We start from the raw sequence: 15,960 nt of genomic DNA on the forward strand, positions 1-15,960 counted from the left end.
CAAACCACATGCTGGCCTCCTAAATAGCATGTCAAAACTGCAGGCCAGCTGACGTAATGCTCTGATACAAGCCTACAGTTCAATAGAGTAGTCTGCTGTTTGGGACGAAGCCGAAGTTGCGCTCCTTCCTGTGCAAAGGCGACTCTCCGCTTCTGCGCGTAAAGAGACTCGGCTAATCTGTTTTGGTAAATAATTTTTTAAATTTTTAAAAAGAGAAGCCTTACTGAGACGGTAGTTACAATAGAAGATAATTGTATTTAGGATAAAAACAGTTACCGATCTAGAATAATTGACGCAACTACGTGTTTGTGTTTCCTCTTGGTCCCCAGGCTCCAAACGAAATTTTCTCAACATGGATAAGTTTCGGATGATGTTCCAGTTCCTACAAGCTAACCAGGAGTCTTTTATGAACGGTATATGTGGTATTATGGCCCTGGCGAGCGCACAGCTTTACTCCACGTTTGAGTTCACCTGTCCGTGTATGCCGGAGTATAATTACGCGTACGGGGTCGGCATTCTGATCGTTCCTCCATTTTGGTTCTTCATGCTTGGCTACGTGCTGAATAATAACATCTCGGTGCTGACCGAGGAGTGGAAGAGACCCGTAGGTCAGAGGCAGAAGGAAACCACTGTCCTGCGCTACATGCTGTGCTCCATGACGCAGCGCGCGCTCATCGCTCCCTCGGTATGGATCGCCGTTACGCTCATGGATGGAAAGAGCTTCTTATGCGCATACAGCGCCAAGATCGATCTGACCCCATTCTTAAACAAAAGCGCCATGAACACGCCCGATGAAGATCTGGAGAAGATACTGGCAACAATTCCCTGCAAAAATATTTTCGACGCAAACAATGTCATTAACAGGGAGGCAGCATCCAACTATATTCGGGTTTTGTCGCAGGTAATTATCCAGCAAAGTTTTACACACACACACACACACACTTTTTTCATAATAGAACCCAAATATTATAGTTACCAGCAGCTATTATTAATTAAAGTCTTAATTAGACCCATCCCCGACCCCGTATAATTAATAAAATTTCGCAAACCAATATATCCAAATTTTCTAATTTCAGCATTTACAACTAAATACAGATACATGTCCAATATGCACAGCTAACTAGATTTATTATAAGGCTTTGTAGTTATACATCAGCACAGTATGAGGAGCTGAATTGTAGGTATGTCAGACTTAATATGAATATTGAAATATACAAAACCATGATTGATAGTCACTAGACTATACTTGTCAGGCCACTTGTCATCCAAGTTTTTCATTGCTGGAGCCTAATGACTGTAATCCACAATGAAACTGGTTAAACCTTGACTTTTACTGAACTTTTGAACACAGTGTGGCATTGCAAATCTAACCAGGAACTACTGAACTATGCTGAATATGGATGAATACACCATAGACCTAAATCATACTTAAATCTCAATCTCTCTCTCTCTCTCTCTCTCTCTCTCTCTCACACACACACACAAAACATGTAAAGGTTCACAGGAACCTCATATGCAGCTGCATTCCACCTAATGTAAGATTTCCCTAGTGAAATATTATAGAATAAATAATGCTTCAAAGCTTTATAAGGAGTCTTTGGATATTTAAGGGTTTAAAAAAAGGACCTTTATAGCTACGTTTTCTAAGAGTGTAGAGAAATTAGGAACAGTTATAGGAATTTCATCATACAGCACTAATCCTTCATGGCTTTACTTATAAGTACTGTGAGTTAACATGGTATTACTGGCACCTGCTGGTCATCCTCAATCATTTCAGCAATTTGCACAAAAAAGTACAAAAAGCTCAAAACCGATATGACATTAATTCATTAAACTACAGCAAACACATTCTTAGGTTAAAGTAAATAAAAATGGAAAAAATAAACACAAAAACTGGTAGGTCATTTGCACCCGTGTTCCCTCACCGTCTTTTACCTGACCGCAAAAGAACACATTAAAAGAAATGAAGGATATCCCTGCTGGAAAAATCACAAGCCAAGCTGGAGAAACTAGTACACCATTTTTACCATTTAGTAAGAGCTGGTAGAAAGAATTCCAGATACTAATGTTACAATTAAGTAATAAGAAGCTGGAAAATAACTTATAAGATGGCAGAGATGGTCTACTAGCTTGTGTCTTTTGGCATTTTTTTAGCTGGTCAAACCAAGCTGGATTTTTATGGCTTTCTGGCTGAAGCTAGATACATTTATATTACATTTAAAATATTAACTAAATGGACCACAATTAGATTTAGATTGTCAAGGCTAAATTTATATTTATTCATGCTAATCCATTTATTTATGCATGTGAGCATATTCATTCAATTGAAAACATTTTCTGTTTGTTTCCTCAGGCCTGTGGGTGGGCATTTTTGATGTTGACGACTTTTGTGGCCTTCCTGATAAGAGCGATCAGACCTTGTTTCACTCAAGCCGTCTTCCTGAAAACCAAATACTGGTCCCATTACATTGATACAGAACGTAGGCTCTTCGATGACACGTGCAAAGAGCATGCCAAAAGTTTTGCCAAGGTCTGCATTCAACAATATTTTGAGAGCATCAGTGGTGAAATGATATTTCACAAACTGCCTGAGAGGGAAAAGGGTGGAAAAGAGAAAGGCAATGAAGAAGAAAAGCCCGTGAGTGAGGAAGAGAAGCTCCTAGGCATCCGTGAAAAGGATGACATGAATAAAGTTCTGTGGAACTGGCATACTTGTAAACCTGCACTTAGACTTCATAAATATGGAAAAGATGAAAACATTAATGAGAACTCCAATAGCCCAGTACAAAGTAATGGTTATCATAGGCCAAGGTTCATGAACGGAAGTGCAGCATATTATTCCAAGGTCTGACTTTAAAGAATAGACGATTCATGATATGCAGACACCTAAATGTAATGCTAGTCTTTACCTCAGAAGTTTTTAGCTTTTGTTAAATTAATAATAATAAGTCCCAGACAGCTTGTTTGCTAATTGGAAAAATGTCAACACGGTGTTGTGTTAGATCACTGTTAATGGATGTTCTTTATACCCCTCATTTTTAGACAGATTTTGCAGTATTTTCAGGGTGACAGGAAAAGTAAATCAGTTTGTGTGAAAGAAACTTGGGTTGAATTTGCTATCGCATGTCGAGAGAGTAAAAAAGAAAATGAATCTTTTCCATGAGGAGGTGCTGTTTTCCTATTTTGACCGGTTTAAATCATCTACTCAAAGATGGCTGGAAAAGCGGATGATGAAAAAAGGCTCATCTTTTCGCTGGGTGTGCTGTCTGGGCTAGAGCAAATAGAAATTACGATTTATGATCATTTTATTAACTTTAACCTGTTTTCTTTTGTTGTTGCTTTACACAGACTATGCAGGAATTCCTGCTTTTCTACACTGATTTACTGTGTATGTCGTTTTGCCCCGCAGCCTGTGTTTAGTGAGTTTCCTGACCACATGCTTTGAATACTTCTCTTTTCCACTTCGTCTGATTCACAGGCGGTTCCTGCTGAAAGACTGGCATATGAAAGGCTATTTTTCTTACTTTCATTTCAAGTTTTTGGGCGCAGTTTTATGCAAATGAAAACACAAACAGTGACGTTTTCTGCGTGTGATTCGTTCGGCTTGTTATTCTGTTTAAAACCTCTTGGATCTTTGGGAAAACGTTGTACCTCTTAACCATCGGACGTAGGTTTGTATTGACTTTTTCCCAGATACTCTTTTTTTCCCCCTTGCACATGGCTATACAAACTCTTATTGTAACTATGGTACTTTGCTTTTAGACTGTATATAGTGTATTATGTGTTTTGTTTAAAGAAGTAACATGTTACATAACATTACATTACATGTTACATTCATGTCTTCTTGAAACCTTAGCTGCGTATATCCCAGTACTCTGAACAGAGAAATATTGAAATATATGCAGAGCAAAGTTATACAAATAAAACGTTTATTCTTCCACCTCTGTATTTCTCAATACTCTGTATTTCTGTATTTATCTCAGTAAAACCATAACCTATAAGAAACTATACACCTATCTCTTATCTCAGGTTGTATCAGCACTAGACACCTTTTGTGTTGTGTTTTTATTCTTTTTCTAAAGGCCAACTATCAGTGCTTGTATACCATCCATGTCCGTGCTTGCCTTAGGGTTTTCATGTTGCAACTTGACTACATTGGTTTCCTGCGTATGTCTAAACCATTTCCATTCAAAGGATTCCCACTTTCTTCCATTACAGGGACTGGCTGTGTTTAGTCCAAAAAAATCTAAACGTTTTTAAGGCAATAATCCTTCAAAATCCTACATCATCAGCACAGTTACAGTCATCGAGAGGTAGGACCGAAGTACGATAGCATGGCTGCATTTATTTCTGAGAATTTTAAATTTGCTGCACTTTTCTTTAAGAGCAAGGATGTAATGATCTTCAATGGGCTGATAGCCCTGGGAACAGTGGCCAGTCAAACAGCATACAACATATTTGCCTTCGAATGTCCATGTTCTGCACAGAGAAATTATCTGTACGGGTTAGCAGCTATTGGTGTACCTGCCTTAGCTTTCTTTTTAATTGGAGTAATGCTCAATCGTAGTACCTGGGACCTTGTTTCGGAATGTCGCATCAGAAAATGCCGGAAGTTCTCTGGGGCTGCTGCCTTTGCTCTGCTGGGTTCAATAATGGGCCGTGCAGTAGTGGCTCCAGTTACCTGGTCCGTCATTTCACTCCTTAGAGGAGAGGCCTATGTTTGTGCGCTTAGTGAATTTGTGGACCCTCAGTCTTTGGAAAACTTTCCTTCCACTCCCCAAAGCCTAACAATCATGGCCCAGTTTCCCTGTAAGGATGTGCCTGCAGAGCTGCTGCACTTTTGGAAAAACATCGAACGGAGACTGAAATATGAATCTCAGGTACTGAATGCAAACTACAGTTGTTGCTTTTTTCTTTAGTTTCATATTTAGGAAACCCCTAGGCAAAATAATCATGTATGATTTGTCCTTTTTACATCTCATCCATTACTGCATGCAAGTCTACATGTTTATTTAAGGTTTCGCATATCCTATTGTCAAGTCAAGAAACTTTTATTGTTATTTCAACCACATATAGCTGACATAGTACATAGTGAAATGAAACAACGTTTCTCCAGGACCCTGGTATTCTGTTAAAAGGCTTGGAAAAAATCATTATGGCATTTAACTAGATATAATATAAAATGACTTTTTTTTTAAAAGCAATTTTAGTCAAAGAGGAACTGCTTGCAGTAGATAAACATGTTCAGCAGATGCTCATTCACCTTTACCTCATTTATGCAGTCATCTAATTAACCAATCATGTGGCAGCTGCACAATGCAAAAAAGCATGCAGACACATGTAGAGAGCTTCAGTTAATGAATCAACAGTATGTACAAATGTACATTACTTAGAACAGTATTGCTATAATCTAGACAGCGAACAGCTTTTATCTTATCACCATCATCGTCACTGGCATATGATTAGTAGTATGTTTTGGATGTTTTGCCACCTTTGTATTTATAACATTTATTTTCATTTTGTTGTTTGTCTAAGCTCTTGGGCTGGATGTTGGTAGCTGTTGTCTCTTTCACTGTATTCCTGGTGATGTGTGGAAAGCGTTGCTGCTCTCCCCTGGGCTACCAGCAGGAGGCATACTGGTCCACCTATCGAGCCAGCGAGCAAACACTTTTCCAGCGTACTGCTGAAGCTCATGCCAAGCTCCGTGCTGCTGAGAACATCAGGACCTTCTTTGGGTTTGTTTCCCTGGAGGATCAAGAAAAAGGGCTTCTGACATCATGTCATGGGGCAAAACAGGCAATTTCCAATTTAGAATGGAACCAGATAACAGGAGTTTACTTATACAGAGAGAATGAAGGGATTCCCCTGTACAGTCGGCTCAATAAATGGGCCGCTTACACAATTGGGAACAATACTGAGGGCTTTGAGATGGACATGATAAGTTAAGGTGTGAATGCTCGTTGACAATAATTGATTACCATATGTTCATTTCTCGTGGATAACAGCTGTTCACTAATAAGATATAGTACTTTACTAAACTTTCACTTTGTTTTGTTTGCTCCAGCTGTGCAAATTTGTTTTTTGTGCTTGCTTTCTTTATTTTGCTTAAATTTCAATATAATGATGCACTACATGAGATGCAAACATATATTTTTCCATTTTTTTTACCTTGATGATGGTACGAATTGTGTGATACTTCATCAGAAATGTATCTGAACACACAATACATACTGAAGCAACTTCTCTGCCATTTGTAAGACAATTTTTTTTAAAGGACCCGTATTTTTTTAATATGTGTATTATGTGTATATTATGTATATTGAATTCTTTTTTGATTGCTAGTTAATAATGCCCACATTTGATATGGTGTTGAGAATGTACTGTGTGTGTTATCTCAGGTAGGCTGCATGGTGGTACAGTGGGAAGCATTTCTACCTCACAGCTCTAGGGTCCAGGGTTCAGTGCTGAGCTCTGGATTCACAATAGAGTGTCCTGGGTTTGCATTTCAGGTTCTTCAGTTTCTGCTCACTGTCCCAAACACTTGCAGGTAGATGGACTGGCTATGCTATGTTGTGTGAGTGAGTGAATAGTGTGAATGGTGTTCTGCAATGGACTTGTATGCCATCGGGACTGCCAGGATTGACTCCAGATTTACCACAAGCCTAACCACAATAAAGCGATATGTATAGGACATGTTGGTGTGCTGTCCAGACAACTATTGTAAAATACTGTATGATACTTCTGAAAAATAATGTACAATATATTACAATATTTTTTGTTGTATTTTATTTGTGCATTTGTTTTTTTTTTCCATGAATATAAATCACATATAAATCAAACGTAAGCCTTAAACGCATGTGTCAGTTTGGTTTGAAATCAATTAACTGGGTTTTGATTCACGCTGCTAATAGCAGCTCCAGATGGTTCTTACATTTCCTCTGTTAAAAATGTGACAAACACAACATTGGGCTTCTGCTAAAAATAGCAGCCTCACCTTCTCATCTTTAGATGTTACTTTTCAAACATGCTTAGAAATTAAAGGGGTAGGCTTCCTGTTTGCAAAGGTGTACAGGCTTCACTTTGAATATCTGAAACAATAACCTATAAGTTATGTACTGCATACTTATACACAAGGATGCAGTTTAAGTGTTTGTATGTAGAAATAACAATAATAATCATTAGTAGTAATTATATTAGAATAAATAGTTGTAATTAAAATATATAGAAATATCTCTAAATCTATCTTTATTTTTTTTTATTTTATTTTTATTTTTTTTTACAATTTTCTGCTCTTAGTGTCACTTAATCATGAGCTCATGAATCCTAGGAAGAATTAATCTAGCTATTTTCTTGTCAGTTGCTGAGTGTTAAACCTCCACCTTTAACCTCTAACCATTACAATCACTGGTTGATGTGTGATAAACATTAAATCTAAGGTGGAAGACGATGAAAATATTGTGTCCCACATTATGTCTACCACCATTCCACCATCCAACACTCTCCCTCTCCCCCCTCGTTTCTTTCTGCTTCTTTCACAGAGTGTCCAAGCACTGTTTATTTTTCTGTGTAGGTCACCAGAGGAGCTAAATGACTCCCATTCCTCTCACAACCTTGCAAAACGCAGCCGCCTGGCTGCTGTCACCTCTTAATAGCCTGCAGCTGCAGAGGGCAGGAGACTAAGAGAGCATGAGTCAGAGAGAGAGAGAGAGAGAGAGAGCGAGAGAGAGAGAGAGAATGTGTGCGACACAGAGAAAAAGGAGGGGGTGGGTGTAAGGAGAGCTGTGATGCAGACGGCGAATCACATGAGCAGAGATCTGTTTACAAACTGAGCAGGCAAGAAGTGCTCGGCACCATTATGAGCATGCAGAGCTGGAGGAGAAGATCAGGAAAACATTGGACGTGAACAAATACAGGCACACTTGCGTACAGGGTGGACACCTTTTCCCAAAACTGTCATCTTTGTTGTTCCTCTTCTCGTGCATGCTTATGGAGGGGTGAGAGCAAGACAGATGGTGAAGAGGGGAGTGAGCCATCACCAGCATAAAGTCACTCTGAGCTTTCGAAGCAGGTATATTCACCCAGGAAAACAGTCTGACCACGTCTTCATCTTTGGGATCGGACAGGAAGACTGTCCTTGGGAAAAAGGACAAGAAAAGCAGGTGGAGCGTGAGAAAGGTGGGAGAAGGCAACACACGGATGTGTGACTCTTTTGACAGTGTTTTGAAGCTAGACAAAGCAAAGTAGTGCCATAAGTTTATGCCTTGTATATGTGCTCACCCAGAAGAACACAGAGCACTTGGTGTTATCGTACATTTATTGCACTGATAAGAACTATAAAAAGCCAACTGTAAATGCCTTACCTCACACTACAGTCTAACCTGCCTTAAAAATCATCTGCAGAAAAGGACTGCGTGAGATACCAAAACCTGAAGTTTGGTTTTAGAACATGACACTGGAGAAAACCGAAAGTCAGAGCCATACTATGTTTTAAGTTCCACGTTGTGTGTTTTTTCCTGGAAAAGAAGAAGTGAGAGTTGTTAATCTCAGTGCCAATTTCGAACTGGAAAAGTATGTGACTTAGCTTGAACCGAGAAAACATGCTCATCCTGCCTCCATGCAAATGGGCAAGGGAATGTGGTGGGTGCTCATAATGTGTTAAACAGAGACAGTGAGGATTTCATGAGCTGTAGCTTTACTGTGGGAGTTTTGGCAAGCCAGAGTCCAGATTATTTATCCGATTTTATAAACAGATAAATCTAACTCCCTGGCTCATTTCAACACTGTCTTTCTGGATCCCATTATTGATTGGCTGGATTGACTGAAACAACCTGGCCTCTTGTTTATGAACCTACTCCAGTGGTATAACAGTAAGTATGAATTATAACATATCACACACCCTAATTCCTGTGAATTTATGTATTGTGCTAGCCGCAAGGCAAAACATGTTATTAACAGCATCTTAAGATGTGTGCTTGCTATCAGAGATTTACTAACATCCTCTTCTACGATCAACAGTGAAAGCCATATCTTGTATGTCCTGAACTTGGGCACAGAGAGACTCATTGTCACTGTGTGTGTGTTTTTTGTTTCTTTTTTTCATTAAATAAATGAACATTATTTGGCAGCCTTTGACCTCCGATGTCAGCCACAATTGTTTCCCAAATGGTGAGTCCTGCTCAGGTTGGTGAGCTCCTAACGTGCACAGCATGCATTGAAAGTGTCCCATGTGCTTTTCTCCCCCTTTACCCCCCATTAAACAGAGCAGATGGTGGCTTCATGGTAGGGGGGATGTGTCTGCAGCCACTTGTATTTGCTTTTGTGTATGCACAATTGCCCAGGCTTTACCCAAGCTCTGCCAACTGGCCCAACTTTCTCTTCATCTCTCTATTTGTCTCTTCCCAACTGCATTGTACCTTATCTTTGACTCAAGCTTTCCTTATTAAGAAAACTATAATATGTGCCACTCTGTTCGCGATTTCTAGATCAGTGCTTTTTTTTTTTTTTTTTTTGCATAAACCCAGTAGATTTTGCAATGAAATTATAATCTATTCAATGTCTGTAAGTGAGGTGCACTTTTGACAACAGAATGAATCATTTTTTAGCTTTTTGTAATAAAGAGGCTAAAGTGGGAACGTATAAAGAGTTGCCTTGTAAAACTTTACAAAACTGGCAGCATCTATTTTTAGGAAACAGATAATACAATGAAATTTGGACAATGAATCTTGTTAATACAGGAAGAAATAATTACTTTGGTCTATGTTCTTCCACTTGTTAAAGTACATTGAATATTACCAATTGCTCTATATCTTCAACCATAACAATCTGGTCTATCTTAACAAGATTACTCTACTAGACTGGCCAGGTGAACTTCCAAGGACATCTAAAGTGTGCTTACTGAAATTTGGAACTGGACAATACTAAAATTTGAATGAATTCATTCTCCCCATATTGCTGTCCCTGTAAATCGTGCTTCAGTGTAACTTCCTAGAGAGAATATACTGTGTGTAGCAGTCAGTAACTAACAGTGTTCGACTATAACATAAACTATGCACTCTTCATAAATATACAATAGGATATCTAGCATTGGTAATGGTCATTGTTTGGGGGACAAATGGCCGTGTCTCTGATTTGTCTTTTACAGTCTATTCAGTGCTTAATGTGAAACAGTTTATAACACATATATTGTATAGTAGGAGTCAAGCAGGACTGTGAGGATTTCATTGTGCCTGAATCCTTTATGTCTTCCCACAGTGGAGGGTTTCTATTCTGTCTTTGTCCCACCCACATACAGAATGCACGAGAGATGGCCAGGACTGAAGTTGACTATCAATATATTCTTATTTTGAATTTTGCAGTTTAAAAAAGAAAATCAAAAGATGCCACATTATGATTTGGTGTGCTAAATTTTCAAGTTTACACTTACACGCTAAAATCTCCTTTTTATCATACAAATATATACATACACACATCATATAGATAAAATAAAGGCTCTAGTTTACAGCATTATTTATTAAATCTTGCCCTCTGTCTATAAGCATCACACAGGTGATTATGTACTGTAGTGTGTAGCTGAATATAAGCCACCTCATATTCACCATGAAGTATTGCATTAGACAAAAATGACTGTATAACACTTAACCAGACAGATAAACTGTGAAAACTGTTACATCTACATTCCTGAAGATTCCAAATCCTTATTGCAACAATTCTTAATATCTTGCTTAGAACCATGGGTTTCTGAGTGTGAGAGCTACAAAGATACAAAAGTACAAAGAACTATTTCTTATAGAGTTCAAGATCCGGTCAAAAACAGTGCCACTAAAGATACTTTTCTCAGATTGCTTTTTGGCTTTTTTTTTTCTGGCTGTTGCCAGTTACATGCATTTCTTTTTGGTCTCCTTGTATAAATCTACTAACTCTAATATGAATGTATTCACTTTTAGATTGATCAAGGTTTATTTAAATCGAGTAACAGATATTAAATCAGTATTCTGCCAAAACAGGTATAACCACAACAGGTTTCTCACATGTTGGATGAGATTCTTTAAAATCTCATGCATCTGAAATGTGTTTAGTTTAGTGTAATATGTGTCCTGAAGAACTGACTGTAGCTATCTGTAGATCATTTAATACTGTCCATTTATTTACAAATAAAAAAATAAAGAAAAGAAAGGACTGAAAAGCTGTTTCATGTTCGAAACGTACCCCAAGATTCACTGTGGGAGAGTAATTATTTATAACATGCACCGAATCTCCTTGGATCAATCCATTTAATGATGTTCATTTATAAATTAGCAAACAGCTGTAATGGTACCAGGCTGAGCATCAGAATCAGAAAGAATTTCATTGGCCAAGTAAGATTTCACTTACAAGGAATTTGACTTGGCTGTTGCTCCATTAACACAGACTTACAAGCATGTAGAGGAAAAAAAAAAAATCTAAAATCAAAACAATAAAAAATCTAATAAAGATATTTCTGGATGTCTTTATAGTGTATGCAGTTTGTAGTAAGAGTATGCGTATATATAGAATAGACAAATGGTTTAGGACTTAAACCTCAATGAATTCAATGCTTAACCCAAATATTATTATGTAAAGGGATCCTTGAGGCAAAATAATATGAGACCCCATGGATTAGACCATTATAAACATGTCACCATTTGCAAAGTATTCAGAGTGAACCGTTTTCTTATCCTGCATAAGCGTCTGAAAGGAAATGCTTACTTGTTAGAGCTGCTATTTTTTCTTCTTTAGCGATTCCTGTCACTCTTCAACTTGACGCATTAGAAACACACTTCTGTATGTATTACAGTGAAAAGTTCATGCAACTCACTGAAGTCCATCTGTGAGTTACAGTGTTACAGTGAAATGAGAAACACAAGGACACGACGCTCCACAGTTTATACAATATGCATGTTGGTGCTATAGTGAACTGTACACATGAGAGCTTCAGTGCTGTGTGGTCAGCCAAGGGCCTTGTAAAGGCAAATACGTGAGCCACATCGTACCAGACAGCTGAGAAACAAATCCTAATTTACCGGTCATACTCACAGTGAAACTGGCAACCATGAAGTTCCTTTAGATTTTGAGTCTAAATCAGCACTAGAGCCACCTGAGGATTAGCCTTAAAATAATTAATAGAAGAGCAAATTGCCTGTATGTTATCAGCCAGAATCCTAAAAATGAGCCTATACTGAAAGTTAGCATGAATATTAACACTAGTTAAGACCTGAATGTGTTTGTTTTTGGTCTTGCAGGATGTTCGTGTGACCAAGGCCTTCACATCTGAGACTGCAAAATGACCACAGACGTCACATACCCCCTCCCCCTGAATGTCTATATCATCATTCTTGGCATTGGCCTCTTCATCTTTATGCTGAGCCTCATCTTCTGTTGCTATCTGTTCAGGTAATCTTGTAATGTTTAGTCTGTTTCAGCATCATAGTGTTGAAACTTTGAGAATATTGTTTCTTGGCAGAGTTCAGGATAGATCAATAGATTGCTTGCTTGTGTGCTATAGCAGGTATTTAATCTGAGTTGTATTCAGACATCTTACCCAGTCGCACTGCAATTTTTAACCTTGTCACGTAATGTGAAATCATACTGTATTTTTTCCCAGCCTGAGACGACAGGTCACGCGGGAGCAGTTTGGATACAATGAGGTACAATTTATTGTTATATTTATTTCATTTATTTATTTATTTATTTATTTTTAACTTGAGTTGTTTCAAGAATAATTAGCTTTTTCTTCCTTTCATAGGTTGTTCTAAAGGGATCAGAGAAGAAACTAAGCCTCCTTGGTGTAAGTAAACACACATAGGAACAAAACTGATGGATTTTCAGACAGAAACCACTCCTAAGCTTTGCAATTATGCAAAACTAAGTTATTAACTTTGATATTAATATTCAAGTTTTAGGCAGTTTGCAACAAAAGTCTGTGTGTGTGTGTGTGTGTGTGTGTAACACTCTGCAGCAGACCTGTGCTGTTTGTCTGGAGGAGTTTAGGAGCAGGGAGGAGCTGGGTGTTTGTCCCTGCTCACATGCTTTTCACAAGAAGTAAGAAAATTTCCCATGCTGCTGCATAACACAAGCCCATTCACATATCTCTCACATCTCACATTTTTAAGTTTTGACTACAACTTTACTTGTCATTCTGGTTATATTTTTAATGGTTCAGTTCAAATACAATAACAGAAGAATCACGAAAGAAAACAATAATGTGTCGTATTTATAGTGTTGTAATTATGTAAACCTAATGTGTCAGGAAAATAATGGAAAATGGAAAATATATCTAAAAACAAAAGACCTGTGATATACTTGTCTCGTCATAACCCTACTGAACTTTAGGAAAAACTAGGAAACCTGAAATGCAAAACAATTGCAAAAACAGAACTTGAATGTTGATAGTCAGTAAATTATCATGGGAAAGATTGTTGTAAACATCTGATCTGAGGTGCCATGACACAAAGTAACCTTAGGCTGCATTCTCATGATTATGTTACAGAGTGCTAGAAATATAACATCTCTCTCTCTCTCTCTCTCTCTCTCTCTCTCTGGCTCTCTCTCTCTCTCTCTCTCTCTCTCTCTGTCTCTCTCTCTCTCTCTCTCTCTCTGTCTCTCTCTCTCTGTCTCTCTCTCTCTCTCTGTCTCTCTCTCTCTCTCTCTCTCTCTCTCTCTCTGTCTCTCTCTCTCTCTCTCTCTCTCTCTGTCTCTCTGTCTCTCTCTCTCTCTCTCTCTCTCTCTCTCTCTCTCTCTCTCACACACACACACACACACACATTTTCTCCCCAGGTGTTTGGTAAAGTGGCTGGAAATCCGAAGTGTCTGTCCCATGTGTAATAAACCCATCTGCAGGCTCCATCCTGACCCTCCGCAGGGGGCCGAGGGCCTACAGAACCCCCTGCAGGTGTGACAGAAGAGGCATGGAGTCGGGAAGATAAAGACAGAAGAGCCTCTCGGTCATGTGGAACTTGTTCAGTTACAGTCGAGAATGACGTTTTTAAAAAAAACACACGATATCATGTAGCCCACTCCGATACCAACTGACTTCTTTTCTAAAACTACTTTGCTGTCCAACGAGGACTTTTCACACAAAGATGTCTTGAAAGTCTGAAAACATTTAGCCATGCAGTTAGCCAGAAAAAAATGGAGGTCATTTGGATGGGTGAAGAGAGAGAGAAAGAGGGGGATTTAAAATTAAAGTTGATCAGTGGCATAGTACATGGATGCATTGAGAAGACATGGCACAATATACTGTATATATACTCATAACTCTGCCAGTAGCAGAGGACACTATATTACTGTAGACAAATAAGCAATCATTATATGAACAAATTTGTCAAAAAAAAAAAGTATTTGATTGTCCCAAGCCTGGTCTCGAGGGCGATGATCTTGTAATATATTCATTCATTCATTCATTCATTCATTCATTCATTCATTCATTCATTCATTCATTCATTCATTCACTCATTCATTATCTTCAGTAACTTCATTGTAGTCATGATGGATCCAGAATCTATCCTGGGAACACTAGTTATAAGGCGTGAACACACTCTGGATGGGTTGCCAGTCCCACTGTAGTCAATGACAGGGTGCCATGCATACACACTCCTTAATACCTACTGAATATGAATAACCTAATTATTATTATTATTATTATTATTATTATTATTATTATTATTATTATTATTATTATTATTATTAAATGCCTGTGATCAGGGTAGATTCAGCACTCCAGATTCAGAACCGAGTTTGGGTGAACAGGAGTTTTTGGGAAGTCTTTAAGTTATTTTGAAGTAGTTCTTTTATATTGTATACACTCCTCAATAAAGTGTAAAATTTCAGTGATGGATCAGAGCCGGTGTTTATTATTGGTTTGGTAAAGCATGGATTTCATCGTACGAAAAAAAATAATACATATTTGTGTATGTTTGTAATTGTATTTGGATTATAATGAAGTCACTTCAATTTGACTTCCATTCATTTTATAATCAAAGCAGAAAAAAAGGTCTCTTATGTAAGGCTGAACTACAAATCCAGCAAAAACATAGCCAAACAAATTCCAGGGGTAATTCTCATTATTTTATACGCAGTGCTTGCTGTTTGTGTTAATAAGTGAACCTTGTGACTGCTGTCAACAGGGCATTCCATACCGTTGAATTCAGCGAGGTCTCTGTAAGACTCTCTCAAATACAAGCTTCCTGACAAAACATTGATGTCTTTTCTTCAAGATCAATAATAGACTTTTGTGAGAGAATCTCACTACAAGCTGCACCCCACAAACTGAACAGAGCAGTCAGTGTAGAACATTGTGCAACATTGTGTATTGTGGATGTTCACGCTGCTCTCAACATGCACTGTGAAAAAGCAGACACACTCATCTCTTACCAGCCCAGACAGTGAGTGACTGGAGCACATAACAATCGCCTATTCAGGGACCTTAATAGTTGGCACCAAAATAATACAAAAAATATATCAGTAGTAGGAAAACTGATATGGCAGAAGTGTTAGATAGAAAATATCATTGCTCAGACAGTGTTTTAAATTTCTAGAACTGACTAATCTGTAGAAGGTGTTTTGGTGCCATGATTTTGGTCCACTTTTCCCATTTTAATGGAAGATTCATTAAATCAATACAATTATAATTTTGACTGATAATCTTAATCCTAGTGTGAATACTTCTACCCTAATGGTAGTGGCATTTTCCAGAACCCTTCCAGGGCTTACTGGATGATTTGCCCCTCTCTATAGGGCATGAGGGCTTACTGGCTGATTTTCCCCTCTCTACAGGGCATGAGGGCTTCCTGGGTGATTTGATTAATATGAAAATTTATAAATCATATGCTAGGCCTTCACAGTCACCAGATCTCAATCTGATTAAACACAAATGGTACATTATGGACAGAGATGTTACATGGTGTAACACCATAATCATCAGGTGAGGGAGTACCTTGTTGAAGA

The 15,960-nt window shown here is 38.2% G+C and overlaps 3 protein-coding genes across 5 annotated transcripts; all 3 read left to right on the forward strand.

Annotated features, from left to right (window-relative positions):
- Positions 1-40: 40 nt before the first annotated feature.
- calhm1a (calcium homeostasis modulator 1a) lies at positions 41-2,852 on the forward strand. Its single transcript, XM_058385556.1, has 3 exons — positions 41-185; positions 330-901; positions 2,354-2,852. Exons 2-3 carry the CDS (start codon positions 353-355, stop codon positions 2,849-2,851), a joined length of 1,047 nt encoding a protein of 348 aa, XP_058241539.1. The 5' UTR covers positions 41-185; positions 330-352; the 3' UTR covers position 2,852.
- Positions 2,853-4,334: 1,482 nt separating this feature from the next.
- Positions 4,335-6,849, forward strand: LOC131350739 (calcium homeostasis modulator protein 2-like). The gene is made up of 2 exons (XM_058385557.1): positions 4,335-4,880; positions 5,536-6,849. Exons 1-2 carry the CDS (start codon positions 4,335-4,337, stop codon positions 5,944-5,946), a joined length of 957 nt encoding a protein of 318 aa, XP_058241540.1. The 3' UTR covers positions 5,947-6,849.
- Positions 6,850-7,781: 932 nt separating this feature from the next.
- On the forward strand, positions 7,782-14,856 carry si:dkey-51a16.9 (RING finger protein 122). 3 transcript variants are annotated; one of them, XM_058385560.1, is made up of 7 exons: positions 7,782-8,867; positions 9,126-9,165; positions 12,258-12,408; positions 12,620-12,662; positions 12,761-12,802; positions 12,974-13,056; positions 13,792-14,856. In XM_058385560.1, exons 3-7 carry the CDS (start codon positions 12,299-12,301, stop codon positions 13,910-13,912), a joined length of 399 nt encoding a protein of 132 aa, XP_058241543.1. In that variant the 5' UTR covers positions 7,782-8,867; positions 9,126-9,165; positions 12,258-12,298; the 3' UTR covers positions 13,913-14,856. The 3 variants fall into 3 exon arrangements, with proteins under 3 accessions (XP_058241543.1, XP_058241544.1, XP_058241542.1); XM_058385561.1 differs by lacking the exon at positions 9,126-9,165 and having other exon boundaries at positions 7,783-8,175; XM_058385559.1 differs by lacking the exon at positions 9,126-9,165 and having other exon boundaries at positions 7,786-8,867.
- Positions 14,857-15,960: the final 1,104 nt, after the last annotated feature.

This window comes from Hemibagrus wyckioides, linkage group LG03, assembly GCF_019097595.1.
Source record: "Hemibagrus wyckioides isolate EC202008001 linkage group LG03, SWU_Hwy_1.0, whole genome shotgun sequence".
Taxonomy (NCBI): domain Eukaryota; kingdom Metazoa; phylum Chordata; class Actinopteri; order Siluriformes; family Bagridae; genus Hemibagrus; species Hemibagrus wyckioides.